Source organism: Lissotriton helveticus, chromosome 4_1, assembly GCF_964261635.1.
Source record: "Lissotriton helveticus chromosome 4_1, aLisHel1.1, whole genome shotgun sequence".
NCBI classification, from domain to species: domain Eukaryota; kingdom Metazoa; phylum Chordata; class Amphibia; order Caudata; family Salamandridae; genus Lissotriton; species Lissotriton helveticus.
The window spans coordinates 1,838,604,889-1,838,619,292 of NC_136063.1; the positions used below are offsets into that span (position 1 = coordinate 1,838,604,889).

General features: G+C 46.2%; 1 protein-coding gene across 2 annotated transcripts in view; it reads left to right on the forward strand.

Moving 5' to 3' along the window:
- RPS6KA6 (ribosomal protein S6 kinase A6) overlaps positions 1-14,404 on the forward strand; it is a 499,939-nt gene that overhangs the window by 470,459 nt on the left and 15,076 nt on the right. For both annotated transcript variants that reach the window (XM_078688489.1, XM_078688488.1), the window contains one exon: positions 9,295-9,412. In XM_078688489.1, coding sequence (XP_078544615.1) covers positions 9,295-9,412 — 118 coding nt within the window. The remainder of the gene's footprint in view (positions 1-9,294; positions 9,413-14,404) is intronic.

A 14,404-nucleotide genomic window follows, 5' to 3' on the forward strand; every position in this document is an offset into this window, starting at 1 on the left:
GCAGACCCGGTCGCTCCTCCCTGCCTCCCTGCCTCTGGGTATCGTAGCGCTAGCTCTGCTGCCAAAATCGATCCTGTGCTTTGTAGAACTTATTTGCCTGCTTAATTTGTGCCTGCTCAGCTGCTGTAGCGCTTTTGCGCATCGTGCCCCAATCTCGTCCTGTTTGTCTCTGTTGTTGTTTGCTGCCATTTTGTGTTGTGCCCCCAGCCCGTCCCTCACGCTCCCGCCTCCCAGCTGCCCCTCCTACCCACTGGCTATCTGGAACGTCCCGTCCGGTGAAGCCCTGTGACCAGCCTGACTCCTGCAGACCCGGTGGCTCCTCCCTGCCTCCCTGCCTCTGGGTATCGTAGCGCTAGCTCTGCTGCCAAAATCGATCCTGTGCTTTGTAGAACTTATTTGCCTGCTTAATTTGTGCCTGCTCAGCTGCTGTAGAGCTTTTGCGTATCGTGCCCCAATCTCGTCCTGTTTGCCTCTGTTGTTGTTTGCTGCCATTTTGTGTTGTGCCCCCAGCCCGTCCCCCACGCTCCCGCCTCCCAGCTGCCCCTCCTACCCACCGCCCCCTCCACTCCCCATTTATGACAGATGCACCCCACGCGCAGCGTTCACGCGCAGAGGTCGCGCCCCATGCGCGCCGAAGGTGCGCCAAAGGTAAGCCCGTCTACGCCCGTCCGCGCCTGGACCGCGCCCAGCACCAGACCCCCTGGTCCTCGCAAAACCCACTCCGCCCGCATAACGTACGACGCCGCCACCCTCCTAGCCCTCAACCCCAGACGCACACCACAATGCTACGAGGCTGCCCCAGGACGCACCCACGGTCCCTTCGCTTGCCACTCCTGCAAGTTCACCTGCATCAAGACCCACACCATATCCACTAACTCCAAACACAGCTCCGACTCTAACCACCTGAAGTGCATCCTGCTGAACACCCGCTCGGTCCACAGACACGCCACTGAACTCTGGGACCTACTCGACACTGCTTCACCGGACATCGCCTTCCTTACAGAAACCTGGATGAACGCATCATCAGCACCCGACATCGCTATAGCCATCCCGGACGCTTACAAGATCATCCGAAAAGACCGCACCAACCAAACAGGAGGAGGCATCGCCATCGTCCATAAGAACACCATCAGAATCACGACCAGTTTCGACGATTACCTTGCAACCGTCGAACACCTCCACTTCCAGATCCACACCGACCCCAGGACCACACTTAGAGGCACCCTCATCTACAGACCACCAGGAACCCGTCAACAATTCAGCGAAGACATCACTGACTTCATCAGCCCACACGCCCTCACCTCCGAGAACTACATTCTACTGGGAGACCTCAACTTCCGCCTGGAAAAGAAAAACGACTGCAACACCACCATCCTTCTGGACAACCTGGCCAATCTCGGACTCAAACAACTTGTTGACACCCCCACCCATGTAGCCGGACATACGCTCGACCCAATCTTCACCTCCAGCAAGCACATCTCCTTCGATCACACCACAGCTCTCCATTGGACGGACCACAGCTGTATTCACTTCAGCTACAAAACTACCTCGACTCACAACCCCCCACAACCTTTTCCGTGAAGAAACTGGAACAAAATCTCCACTGACCAACTCCTCACATCGCTCAAACAAAACCCTCCCGCCCTCTCATCGGATCCAAACCAAGCTGCCACCAAACTCAAACAATGGCTCACTCACAGCGTTGACGAATTAGCACCCTTGAAAAACCACCGAACCAAACAGGGTAGCAAAAAGGCCCCCTGGTTCAACGATGACCTTAAGAAATCCAAGAAACTATGCCGTACTCTCGAGAAAACATGGAGAAAAAACCCAACCACCGACAACCTGACCACCTTCAAGACAGCCACCCGCAAACACCACCAACTGATCCGATCCACCAAGAAATCAGCATTCAAGGATCGACTCGACAACAACGCCCATAACAGCAAGGAACTATTCAACATCGTCAAAGAATTTACCAACCCCACCGCAGCCTCAAACGACATTACTCCCTCCCAAGACCTCTGTGATTCGTTATCCTCTTTCTTCTACAACAAAATAACCGACATACATAACAGCTTTGAGAACATTTTCAATGAACAATCCACTCCACTCCACCCACCTCCAAACCCAAACCGCCCTCTAATAACCTTAGCGCCTGGAACCCAATCAACACTGAAGACACCATCCGCCTAATGAACTCCATCCATTCAGGTTCGCCAACCGACCCCTGTCCCCACCACATCTTCAACAAAGCAGACTCCATCATCGCACCCCATCTCCGTGATGTCATCAACTGCTCCTTCAACTCCGCTACCTTCCCAGAAAGCTGGAAACACACCGAACTCAGCGCCCTCCTGAAGAAACCCACAGCAGACCCCTCTGAACTTAAGAACTACTGCCCCATCTCCCTCCTCCCATTCCCTGCCAAAGTCATTGAGAAAGCCGTCAACAGCCAGCTCGCCGCCTTCCTTGAATCCAACAACTCACTCCACACCTCACAGTCCGGCTTCCGAGCAAACACAGCACCGAAACCGCCCTCATTGCAGCAAAAGACGACATCCAAACGCTTCTGGACAATGGAGAAACAGCTGCCCTCATCCTACTCGACCTCTCTGCCGCCTTCGACACAGTCTGCCATAGCACCCTCATACAACACCTCAGCAACATCGGCATACAAGGAAAAGCCTTGGACTGGATCATCTCGTTCCTCGCCGGGAGAACCCAGAGAGTCCGACTCCCCCCATTCAAATCAGAGGCCACCGAAGTCATCTGCGGAGTACCACAAGGATCATCACTCAGTCCCACCCTCTTCAACGTTTACATGAGTCCCCTCGCATCCATCGCACGAAAACACAACCTTAACATCATCTCTTATGCTGACGACACCCAGCTGATCCTTTCCCTCACCAAAGACCCTAACACCGCCAAAACCAATCTTCACGAAGGCATGAAAGAAGTAGCCGAATGGATGAAAAACAGCCGCCTAAAACTTAACGCAGACAAAACGGAAGTCCTCATCCTAGGATCATCCCCCTCTGCCTGGGACGACTCATGGTGGCCATCGGCCCTGGGCACGGCACCCATACCCACAGACCACGCACGTAACCTAGGCTTCATCCTAGACTCCTCCCTCTCGATGACCAGACAAGCCAACGCCGTCTCATCCTCTTGCTTCAACGTACTTCGTATGCTCAAGAAAATCTTTCGTTGGATTCCCACCGAAACAAGAAAGACTGTCACTCACGCACTGGTCACTAGCCGACTGGACTATGGAAACACCCTCTACGCCGGAACCACAGCCAAATTACAGAAAAAACTCCAACGCATCCAAAACGCATCAGCCAGACTCATATTGGACATCCCTCGCCAAGCTCACATTACCGGTCACCTGAAAGACCTCCACTGGCTTCCCGTCAACAAGAGAATAACGTTCCGTCTCCTCACCCACGCACACAAGGCCCTTTACATACTAGGACCCGAATGCCTCAACACACGACTATCCTTCTACACACCCACCCGCTAACTAAGATCCACCAATCAAGCCCTCGCCGCAGTTCCGCGCATCCACAGATCCACCATGGGAGGAAGATCCTTCTCCTACTTGGCGGCCAAAACCTGGAATTCTCTCCCCACTCACCTCCGCCTCACGCAGAACCACATTTCCTTCAGAAAGGAACTTAAAACCTGGCTTTTCAATAAATAATGCACCCCCTCCCCAAGCGCCTTGAGACCCTCTGGGTGAGTAGTGCGCTATACAAATCCCCTGAACTTGAACTTGAACTTGACCACAATGTATTACCTCAACAAGCAGCACACTGTCACAGGAAGCGCAGGCGATCTGGCACTGGCTGCTAGCCAGAGGACTGACGATAACGGCAACTCATCTGCCAGGTGTGCAGAATGTTCAGGCGGACGCCCTCAGCAGGTTGCTTCACGAAAACCACGAGTGGGTCATAAATGACGAGGTGCTCGACGACATCTTCGCCATGTGGGGCACTCCAGAAGTGGATCTATTCGCCACCGCAGAAAACAGCAAATGCCGCGACTTCGCCTCGAGGTATTACCAGCCGGGGACTCTGGGTAACGCGTTATGGATCAGCTGGTCGAATAGCTTTCTGTACGCTTTGCCACCCATTCCCCTGATTCCAGCGGTGCTCATCAAGCTGGCCCGGTCCCGGGCGCGAATGATCCTCATTGCGCCGGAATGGCCCAGACAGTGGTGGTTCACGGACCTGCTTCACCGGTCGATCCTACCTCATCGGCGGCTGCCGTGTTGGCCGGACCTTCTCACGAAGTTCGGGGGCAGATGGTGCATCCCAACCTCTCATCGTTTAGTTTGGCGGCATGGCTCCTGAGATAGTGCAATATGGCCACTTGAATCTTCCTGAGGATTGCATGGACATATTGAAGGAGGCTAAGAGGCCATCTACTAGGACCTCTTATGCTTAAAAATGGAAGAGATTCTGCATCTGGTGCATGTCTAAGAACTATGATCCGACGACCTGCAAGGAGGATGTTATCCTTCCATACCTTCTGCATCTAGCTCAGTCTGGCCTTAATTTTCATTCCATTAAGGTTCATCTTGCTGCATTGACTGCTTACAGAAAATTCCCTTCACAGACATCCTTCTTCCAGATTCCTGTGATTAAGGATTTTTTGGAAGGGTTGAAGAAGGTGTTCCCTCCTGTTCGGCTTCCTTCGCCTTCATGGGAACTGAATGTGGTGCTGTCCAGGCTGATGAAGGAACCCATCGAGTCTATTCATAAGGCTTCACTTCAGCACCTGTCTTGGAAGGCGGCGTTCCTTGTGGCCATTACATTGGCCCGCAGGGTGAGTGAAATTCAGGCATTGTGTTGCCAGGAACCTTATACTGTATTTCATGCTGCTAAGGTTGTTATGCGTACTCACCCTAAGTTCCTTCCCTAGGCAATTTCTGATTTTCATGTTAATCAGACTATAACTTTACCAAAATTTTTCCAGAATCCTTCCAGCGGAACGGTCTCTTCATTCCCTGGATGTCAGAAGGGTGTTGAAATTCTATCTGGATAAGACCAAGGATATTCGTAGATCCGACCACCTGTTTGTCAACTATGGGTCAGTTAGGACTGGTCTGGCTACTTCGAAACAGTCCATCTCTAGGTGGATTGTGTCATGTATCTAGCTCTGTTATCAGAAAGCGAATAAGCGAATAAGACCTTAGGGGGTAAGCCTAAGGCTCATTCTACCAGGGGCAAAGCAGCTACAACAGCTTTGCTTCGAAATGTTCCCATTGCAGAGATCTGCAGGGCGGCCACTTGGAAGTCGGTCCACACCTTTGCTAAGCACTACTGTCTGGACTCGGATGCCAGAGCAGAAGCTCAGGTTGGGCAGGCTTCGCTGCGGAATTTGTTCGCACAATAGTGGTGTTGTCTATATTTCTCCACCGCCGGGTTGTTTTTGGATGGGCTTGCCATTCTATTCACTAGATTATGACTATACACAGAGATCCCCTACTACAGAAGGAGTAGTTTCTTACCTGTAACTCCAGTTCTGTAGTAGGGGTATCTCTGTTATAGTCATAAGCGCCCGCCCTCCTCCCCGGTGGAGAAAATGGTACTGTGATGTATGCTACAGGCCTTGCTTTAGGCACCTTCAAAAAGAACTGAAAGTAAAAGGAAGGGGCTGAGCATGCTGGGATACCGAGGGTCTCCAGAGAGTTCCTTAAAGGCACGGTATCCCTTTTCCAGACACATAATGGCAGCCTATCAAGGCTTGTCTGTTCTTACCTTTCTCTCTATCATTCCAAGGATTTGGTGAGGGGAGGAACGTTTCTCTATGGGTGAAACTTGACAGATTGTGTTAAATGTGTTATTGGTGTTATATCCTTGGAATTTCTAGTTGAAGTACTGGACAGGGTAGCTTTGTAGGTACAGGCTGCATTATTGTCTTTAATTTTCTCTTAAGTGACTATGCAGGACTGCAATGAAGACAGTTTAAGAGATTCATTTTGATAGCTCCGGGGTCCACGCACATGGGCGGTACTATTAACTAGATTATGACTATAACAGAGATACCCCTACTACAGAACTGGAGTTACAGGTAAGAAACTACTCCGTCCAAACAATGACTGTTCTCACATTCCTCCCTGAAACACAACACTGGTAAGGGGAAGACTGCAACAGTTTCCAACAGCTCTGGCCAGAGATAACATCAGACCAGTGGGTTCCATCCATCATTTTCCATGGATGCTGCTTAGCTCATACATCCAAATACCCCCAAACATGCCGCCATGGACACAGACCCTCAGCCCTCATCATCTTCATCTTCTCAAAGAGGAGGTAAAAGCACTCTTGTTGAAAGGCGCCACAGAGTCTGTTCCAAACACAATGGCAAAGGGGTTTATTCCCTCTGCTTTCTGATACCCTAAAAGGATGTGGCGTTCAGGCCGATACTAGACTCACAGCCCCTCAATCGTTATATTCTGTCAGAACACTTTCGTATGATGACATTACAGGACTTCAGGAAGACAACTTAATGGCAGCACTCGACCTGAAGGATGCCCACTTTCATATACCAATTCATGTCTAGCACTTGTGGCGGCCCATCTGAGAAGACGCAACATTCATCACTTTCCATATCTGGACAAGTGGATGAAAAAGAGTCCAGGCATACAGAAATGCCTGCAGGACACACAGACTACCATCAATCTGTTACATAAATTGGGTTTCGCAATCGGTCACCAAATCCCAAGTACAACCTATCCAGATACAGCCCTATCTGGGAGCGATCCCCATTTCTGTCTCAGCGAAGCATACACCAATGCTCAGAGGATTCTCAATCTCTAGGACCAGTTGGCTGTTTTTCAGCCACTTCATCGCTACCAGTCAAAACAGTGATGCGCCTTCTGGGTATGAAGGCATCTTTTAAAGCAATTGTTCCACATGCCAGGTTGCACATGTGCCCCTTACAGGAGTGTCTAGCATTCACTGGTGTCAGATTTCACATATTTTACATTGCAAATACAAGTATGTACATATATTTTATTCCTACACATATAATGCTTAATTTTTCAATGTGTAGACAAGCACCATCCTCACTTGTCATTATGGGAGGGAGGGGGGGGGGGGTTGGGGAGGAGAGTGATCTATCAATGGTTGCGTTGAACATGTGCATTCTTAAAGAGGAGTCTCATCTTCACATCAGCAATAAAGGACTTCTTCGAGAAAAACAAGCTGTAGATTCCCAGCCCAACAGTAAAAGGCAGGAGTGTGCATTGCATGTGAATCTGCAGCACTTCACGCTACAAATAGATTTTTACAAGGTAAGCAACATGCTACTTCTTTAGCTGTTCACAAGCGGAATTTTAACACTTATTAAATGTAATAAGGTATACCTATGGAAGTCCGGCTTTGCCGCATTGAAAAACGACTTTGGAAATTTTTCACTGCTAGGACAGTTAAAAAATTCGAAAATATACATGTGCTATTTTTTTTTAATAACATGCATCCTGCTCTGTGAGAATTTAGGGCCTACCTAGGGGTGACTTATAAATATTAAAAAGGAATGTTTAGTGTTGGCATAAGCTTTATTTTGCCAGGCCATAATGGCAGTTTTAAAACAGCACTACAGGATGCAGTGGTAGGCCGGAGACATGTTCTATAGTGCTACTTTATTGGGTGGCACAATGAGTGCTGCAGCTTTACAGTGTTTTTAGGAAAGAGCACATGCACTTTACCCCTGGTTAGCATGAGTCAAGTGTGCAGAGTCCTAATGCCAACAAAGCAAAATAATAAGGTACTGAAGACAAAAATATTGGTGAATTACGAGCAAAACATGGTTGTTTCCAACATGTATCATGCACTACACCTAGTAAATTCTAGTTGGCTACATAGTATGGTGTTATGTTACCTGAATTCATAACTTCCTCTCTTCAGTCTTTTGGCCAAATTCACAGCATTTGCGGTGCATACTATTTGGAAGGTTGTAAGACTACTCTCTTAGTAAAACATTTCGGGTTCCTATAACATTATTTTTACCATTATTTTTCATTATTATCAAACTAATCATTTTGCTTTTTTCAATGTTAGTTTTTATTGTATTTTAGTGCTCTACAGATGGAGAGCACTGTTGACGATTAAAAAAAATCAGCCTTGTTTTTTTGTAACACATTGTATATTCCTTACCCTTAAATTTACTTTTCTGATATTTGTATGCCTATTTTATTCCTCTCCCCACGCTTTTGTCCTGATTTTTTTTGTACATGAGGTTTTTGGGCTGATTTGATCACGTCACCATGTTCGGAAGGTGGGCTAGTTAAAGTGGAAAATCTGTCGGGATTACAGAATTGCCACGTCGATGAGTTTAAAATTAGTCTGTTCGGGGGTGGGGGTTGTATATTTGTTCAGTAGTCTGCAGAAGTGGGTGGACACCAGCACCCTCGTACTATTTGCCTGTAGTTGTTGAATTGACATACTCTGCAAAGTTGTATGCAGTTCTTGGTGTGCGTGGGATCATTTTCATTAGGCAGTAAGGTACTTGTCGCTCTCATCGCTTTATGCAGAATATTTCGCTGCCGGTTTTACCTTTAATGAAGCTTATCTCTGCACACTGGCAACTGTTTGTGAATTGTTTTACTTCACATTTATCGTTTGCAGGTTATTTACACACCATGGTGAGGCATTGGAAGAGAAACCGTTTTTCTGCGTTTTTGATAGTTTGAACAATAATTTTGTTACTATTAAAATGTGTGTAACATAAATTGTTAGGAAATAAACGATTGTCGTGCTTATGTGGCACAGTTTTTAATAGCTCTTCAATGAAAGTTGCAGCTAAAAAACACTTTGCTTTTCAAAATGTAAATGGAACCCCCTTAATGCCTTATAAATCTGATGAATCAGATTATTTGATTCATGAGGCTTAATGAGTGATTCTCAAACTGTGTATAAAACCATACTTTATAATAGCTAGTGTACATAAAGGTGACTTTCATAACTTGTTTACATGTTTTCTCACATGTAATAGCAGTTATGGATAGTTTAGGTCCCTACATGCTGTACATACAATATCCTGGGAGGGATGTGGTCCAGAAAATCAATTGAAGATTTTATAACCAAGACACTTGAATTTAAATTGCAGCTTCCTCACTTGCCTAAAGTGTGCCACCCTGAACAAATCACTTTGTACTTTTGCCTCACTTCCCTTACCTACCCAAATATTTAAATATGTAACTTTTTCTGCTTTAATTTCAGTGGCGCTATTTTTTTTTGTTCTTGTTTCCGATTTCATGAATTAATTTGTTTATTCTTGTCTCAGGTACACACCTTTTGCAAACGGGCCCAATGATACACCCGAAGAAATTCTCATTCGAATAGGAAGTGGAAACTTCTCTTTGAGTGGCGGCAATTGGGACACAGTTTCTGATGCAGCAAAGGTGTAAATATGTTCAATTGTCTCCATTCTGTGATGCCAATTTATAGGTCTTAGAATGTACATTGAAACTGTCAGTTTATATCTCTAAATATATATTTTTAGCCATTACCTGACAGGACCTATAGTCCATCAGGAAGACACGCACCCATTCAATTTTTTTCTGGAGGTCACTTGTAGTTATTCACGCCTAATCTGTATTTTGTGAGTGTGTTAGTGTAGGACTCACTTGTGCACTACAGATTACTAGGCTGGAAATGTACACTAGAGAAACCCCCATACAAGCATGTTATGGCTTACAATTTATACTCTTTAATCAATTGAAGGTCAAAAGCTAGGTATGATAGAGCAGCAAAGCCAGTAGGTGGACATTAAGTGTTGCACAAATGCTTTATTATTCAGAATACACCTGTTTCCCTCTAGACTTTGAAGTCTTGTCTATTAAACATATGGGAGAGAGAGTTAGGTAAATTTAGGCTGGAATTAGTGCCTCAGGAAGTCTCTTGAGAGGTAAACTGAGAATGTTGTTCAGGTCGAGTGTAAGTGATCCTACCTGACATATTGTGCAGTCTGGTTTGAGAAAAAACATGTATGAGCTACATCCAGTCAACGATAAGCAAATGAACACACTGCCTATAGTGGATATAAAAAGACATTTACTATAATCATAAACAATCCTGTTCAGGTGCTCCAATAGGCTACTCTATTAACAGTTGCTTTTCAAGGCATATCTGTCTCTTTTATTGTATCGGTTAAGGTGGGTATATTTGTGCGCTCAAGTGGGAACTTGAACCCTCTCAAAACATCAGCCCTGTCGTATAGAATATAAATTGGGCAAGAGTAGAAGAACGTTATGTCGGTAAGTCATCTGTTTGTGGGTGTGCCACTGATGATATCCTCACAAAAAAGTGTGTGATCTAGATGTTCTCATAAAAAGAAATGCTTGATATTGTTCCCACTCTGAGCCAGCACATTGATTCATCAACTCAGCGATTGGTGTAGCAACACAAATGTCTGTGACATATCCTCAACAAATTTGCCTGTGGTGCTTGGGGTTGAGCCACATCTCTAAGGCCTGAAGGGACTGTGCATCAATGAACCCGAAGGCCCTATGAGACCAGGCGCGAAGAACTACATCGCCGAGCACCAGAAGAATCCATGACGAGACCGGTTCAAGTTGAAAGTGCGGTTCTGTTCGAGATTCAGAAGTTGCTGGAGTCATTCCAGGAGTCGATCTTCCTCTAGATCCAAATCCTTCCTTCCACTCACACTCCTATGAGAATGCATGGGATTGGCATCATATGTCTTAATATCTCTCCCAAAGTCATTTGATTTTGAAGCTGATTACTTAAATTGTTCCGGCACAACCACAGTTTCTGGGGCTGTATGTCACTACTAATCAGATCAAAGAGTTTTGCAAGACCATGCTCTGACACTTTAGATCCTTAAAGACTCCCTCTGGCGCATATGGTGCAGCACGGAGCTGAATGTTTCTCCACCTGGGTTACTACCAATGGGTTTATGCTTGGCTCCAGCTGGTTCCTCGAATCCCATAACGAGCCGACCTCCGGTTTCACTCCAGTCCCAGTGCACCAATGTCAACTTTGTTGCTGCCAGAAGACAAAGCCCCAATTGTCCTCTCAGACATTGAGTCAGTGCCGATTCAACCTTGATCAAAGTCACACCCCAGCCACCGTAGAGGCTCCATTTCATCTACTTGTTCTGCCTCGACGATGACAACAGCACACCCTGCATTCCATATTCAGTAGAGATTTGAATAATGATTATGATACGGGTGATCAGATTGGCCAACCTTATCATGATGAGAATTGGTATGATGACCTGCAGGACGATAGTGGCCTTGAACCCCCCCCCCCCTCCCCCTGAGTTAGGTCTCCTCTCACCCCCTGGCCCTGCCACTGAGTAGAGGGTTTCCTACACCATGGTTATGCGTGGGGCAGCCGAAGTCCTTGACCTACAGCTTTCCACCTTGGAGGTCAAGACCAATGTACTTATGGAGGTTCTTCAGCAGCACTCAGGTCAATCCTGACGCTGCTCTATGCAAGATCAGGATTGGCCGCTGGGCAGACTGTGAGCCTGTATCTGAAGAAGAAGAGCGCGACACAAGACGTAGCCGGCTGAAGGTACGTTTTAAAGGAAATGATTCTTTTTTATTTTGCCCCCTCCCTTCATGACCCATATACCCCCCACACCCCATGCCACTCGTAGCAAACACCGGCCGCTACTGGACACTCCCAGTCAGGGTAAGGGGATACACTTCTAAAATAACCCCTGCTCACCCCCATGGTAGCTTCGCACGAGCAGACAGGCTTATCTCACAGGCAGTGCATAAAGCATTTATGCATGCATACAGTAATACAATGAAAACACTACAAATGAACACACCAGTTTAGAAAAATAAGTACTCTATATCTAACCCTCAGCAAGACCAAAATGACAAAAATCTACAATACAGTAATAAAAATATGATTTTCAAACTGTAGTAATAGTTCAGATCCAAGCAAATTGCCGATGCAAAGCTTTTCACACAAAGTACCTTGGATGCGTCACGCACACAAATAAAAAGGGTCACAGGGAAGGTGATGCGTCAGTTCCTTACTCCAGGGGAGTTGATGCGTCAGTTCCATACTGCTGCGCAGAAGCGGTGATGCGACAGTTCCTTATTGGAGAGGAGGTGATGCGTCTGTTTCTTACTGCGTGGAGAGGTGATGCGTTGGCTCCTTACTGCATCCCCCAATGATGCGACAGACCTGGCGCTTCGATGCGATGCGACGATCTGGGACGATGCTTGGGTACTTGCAGCCACACAGCAGGGCTTGCGTCGGAATTGGAGCGGTGATCTCGGACTTCGGAGATTGGTGAACTCTGCGGCATGCATTGATTTCAGGAGCCGCGGGCTGGCCCAGCATCTGTTTCTTCTACGATGCGTCAGAATCAGGTACGGCTGCGTTGCACTTCTCGTAGTTGCATTGTTTTTCCAGCTCCCAACAGCCAGACCAACCTTCAGAGGCCACAAACAGCTACAGGCACCTCCTGGTAAGTCAGAACTCCCAGCAAGGGAGTTTACGGGAGCTGTGGGTGAAGTCTTTGTGTCCCTGAGACTTCAGAACAGGAGGCAAGCTCTACTTCAAGCCCTTGGAGTTCTTCCTCAAGCAGGGGACACAGCACACAGCAAAGTCCTTGTTCTTTCCTTGGCAGAAACAGCCACTGCAGACCAACCCCCGACAGCACACAGCAAAGGGGCAGTACCTCTTCTCAGTTTCTCTAGCTCTTCTCCTTGGCAAAGGTTCCTCTTGATTCCCAGAAGTGATCTGAAAGTCTGGGGTTTGGGCCTCTCTTTTTATAATAAAACATCACTAGTTCTCTGGAGGCAGAGTGTGTCTGTGCTCAGCCAAAACCAGTTCTGTCCTCTCTGGTGCAGCTGCTCAGCAGGAGGTGGAGACAGCATTGTCTAAGGCAGACCAGGCCCATTCAGGTGTGAAAGGAATCCCTCTCTTCTCCCCCACCTCCCCAAGTGGATGTCTGAGCAGAATGCACATGCCCAGCCCCTTCCACTCCAAAACCAGACAGTAAATACACAAAACCAGCAGTGGCACACAGGATGGCTAAGCAAGAAAATACCTACTTTCAAAAAGTTGTATTTTCAAACACAGAATGTAAAAATCACCTTTACTAACAGATGCATCTTTAGATTCTGAGTTCAGGCATATAAACTTTATTTGAGCAAATTCCCCATTCCACCCTATGGGGACAGATAGCCTTGCAATAGTGAAAAACGAAATTAGCAGTATTTCACTATCAGGACAGGCCACACATATAAGGGCATGTCCTACCTTTCACATGCACTGCACCCTGCCCACAGGGGTACCTTGGGCCTACCTTAGGGGTGACTCGCATGTAAGAAAAGTGAAGGTTAGGGCCTGGCAAGTGGGTGCACTTGCCAGGTTGACATGGCAGTATTAGACTGCACTCCGGCACCGCAATGTTAAGCCAGAGACCTTTTTGCAAGGCTGCTTGTGTAGGTGGTACAATCAGTGCTGCAAGCCTACTAGCGACCAATTCACATTACTGCTTTCTTATTCAGCAGATTTTAGGATACAACACAATCTGTTATTGTACCTTACTTTACTAATTGTATTTTATTTAAATCACCTTCAAATGCCATCATTTTTCTTTGATGCATTCAAATGATACATAATCCATTTTTCAGAAAATGATTCATCAACAAAGTAAAACAAATTTCTGCTCAATATGAAAAACATTAAAACATGTCAATGTATTGCAAATCATGCACATTTCCACATGGTTACATCAGTCAAATTTTGTTAGCAAACAGCCTGCTTATACCAAAGTTATTTGCACTTTGCCTTTTTTTATATATGAAAGCAGACTAACTATGGGGAAATGATAATGTTTGTTCTATCTATGGGTACATTTTTTTTGTTAATAAACCCTCACAAGAGTCCAACACAATTTGATTCCCTCGTAGATTGAAAGGAAAAATGCTGATGCGTTTCCAATCCCCTTCTAAGTTTGGGGATTATCGTTAGGGCTGAACCACGGTGTAATCTATAAATTTAAAAAAATATATAAAATGGAAGGGTGAAAAAAACACCACCACAGGTTAAAACTCTATTTTTATACTTCCCGTCTCTTTATATAATTCATTTTTAAGCAACAGTAGATGTACCTAATGTTTATCGTATCTGGTACTGGCTGTGCACTTTCTTTTAACTTGAAACACAATGGCCTGGTACCTAAAGGTATTGAAATAAGCAGTATAAATAACTGAGTCTGATATTTACTGTTTTCGTCCTTAAAGTTTGCTCATTAGGGACTTACTTCGCCAATAAATATTCTCATGCGTATTTTCAAGCTAATTTTCGTGCCTCATGCCATTCTTTCCAAAAAGAAACACACACAACATGGAAACGCTTTCCACACAGGATCAAAACAAAGACTTTCAACTAAACAG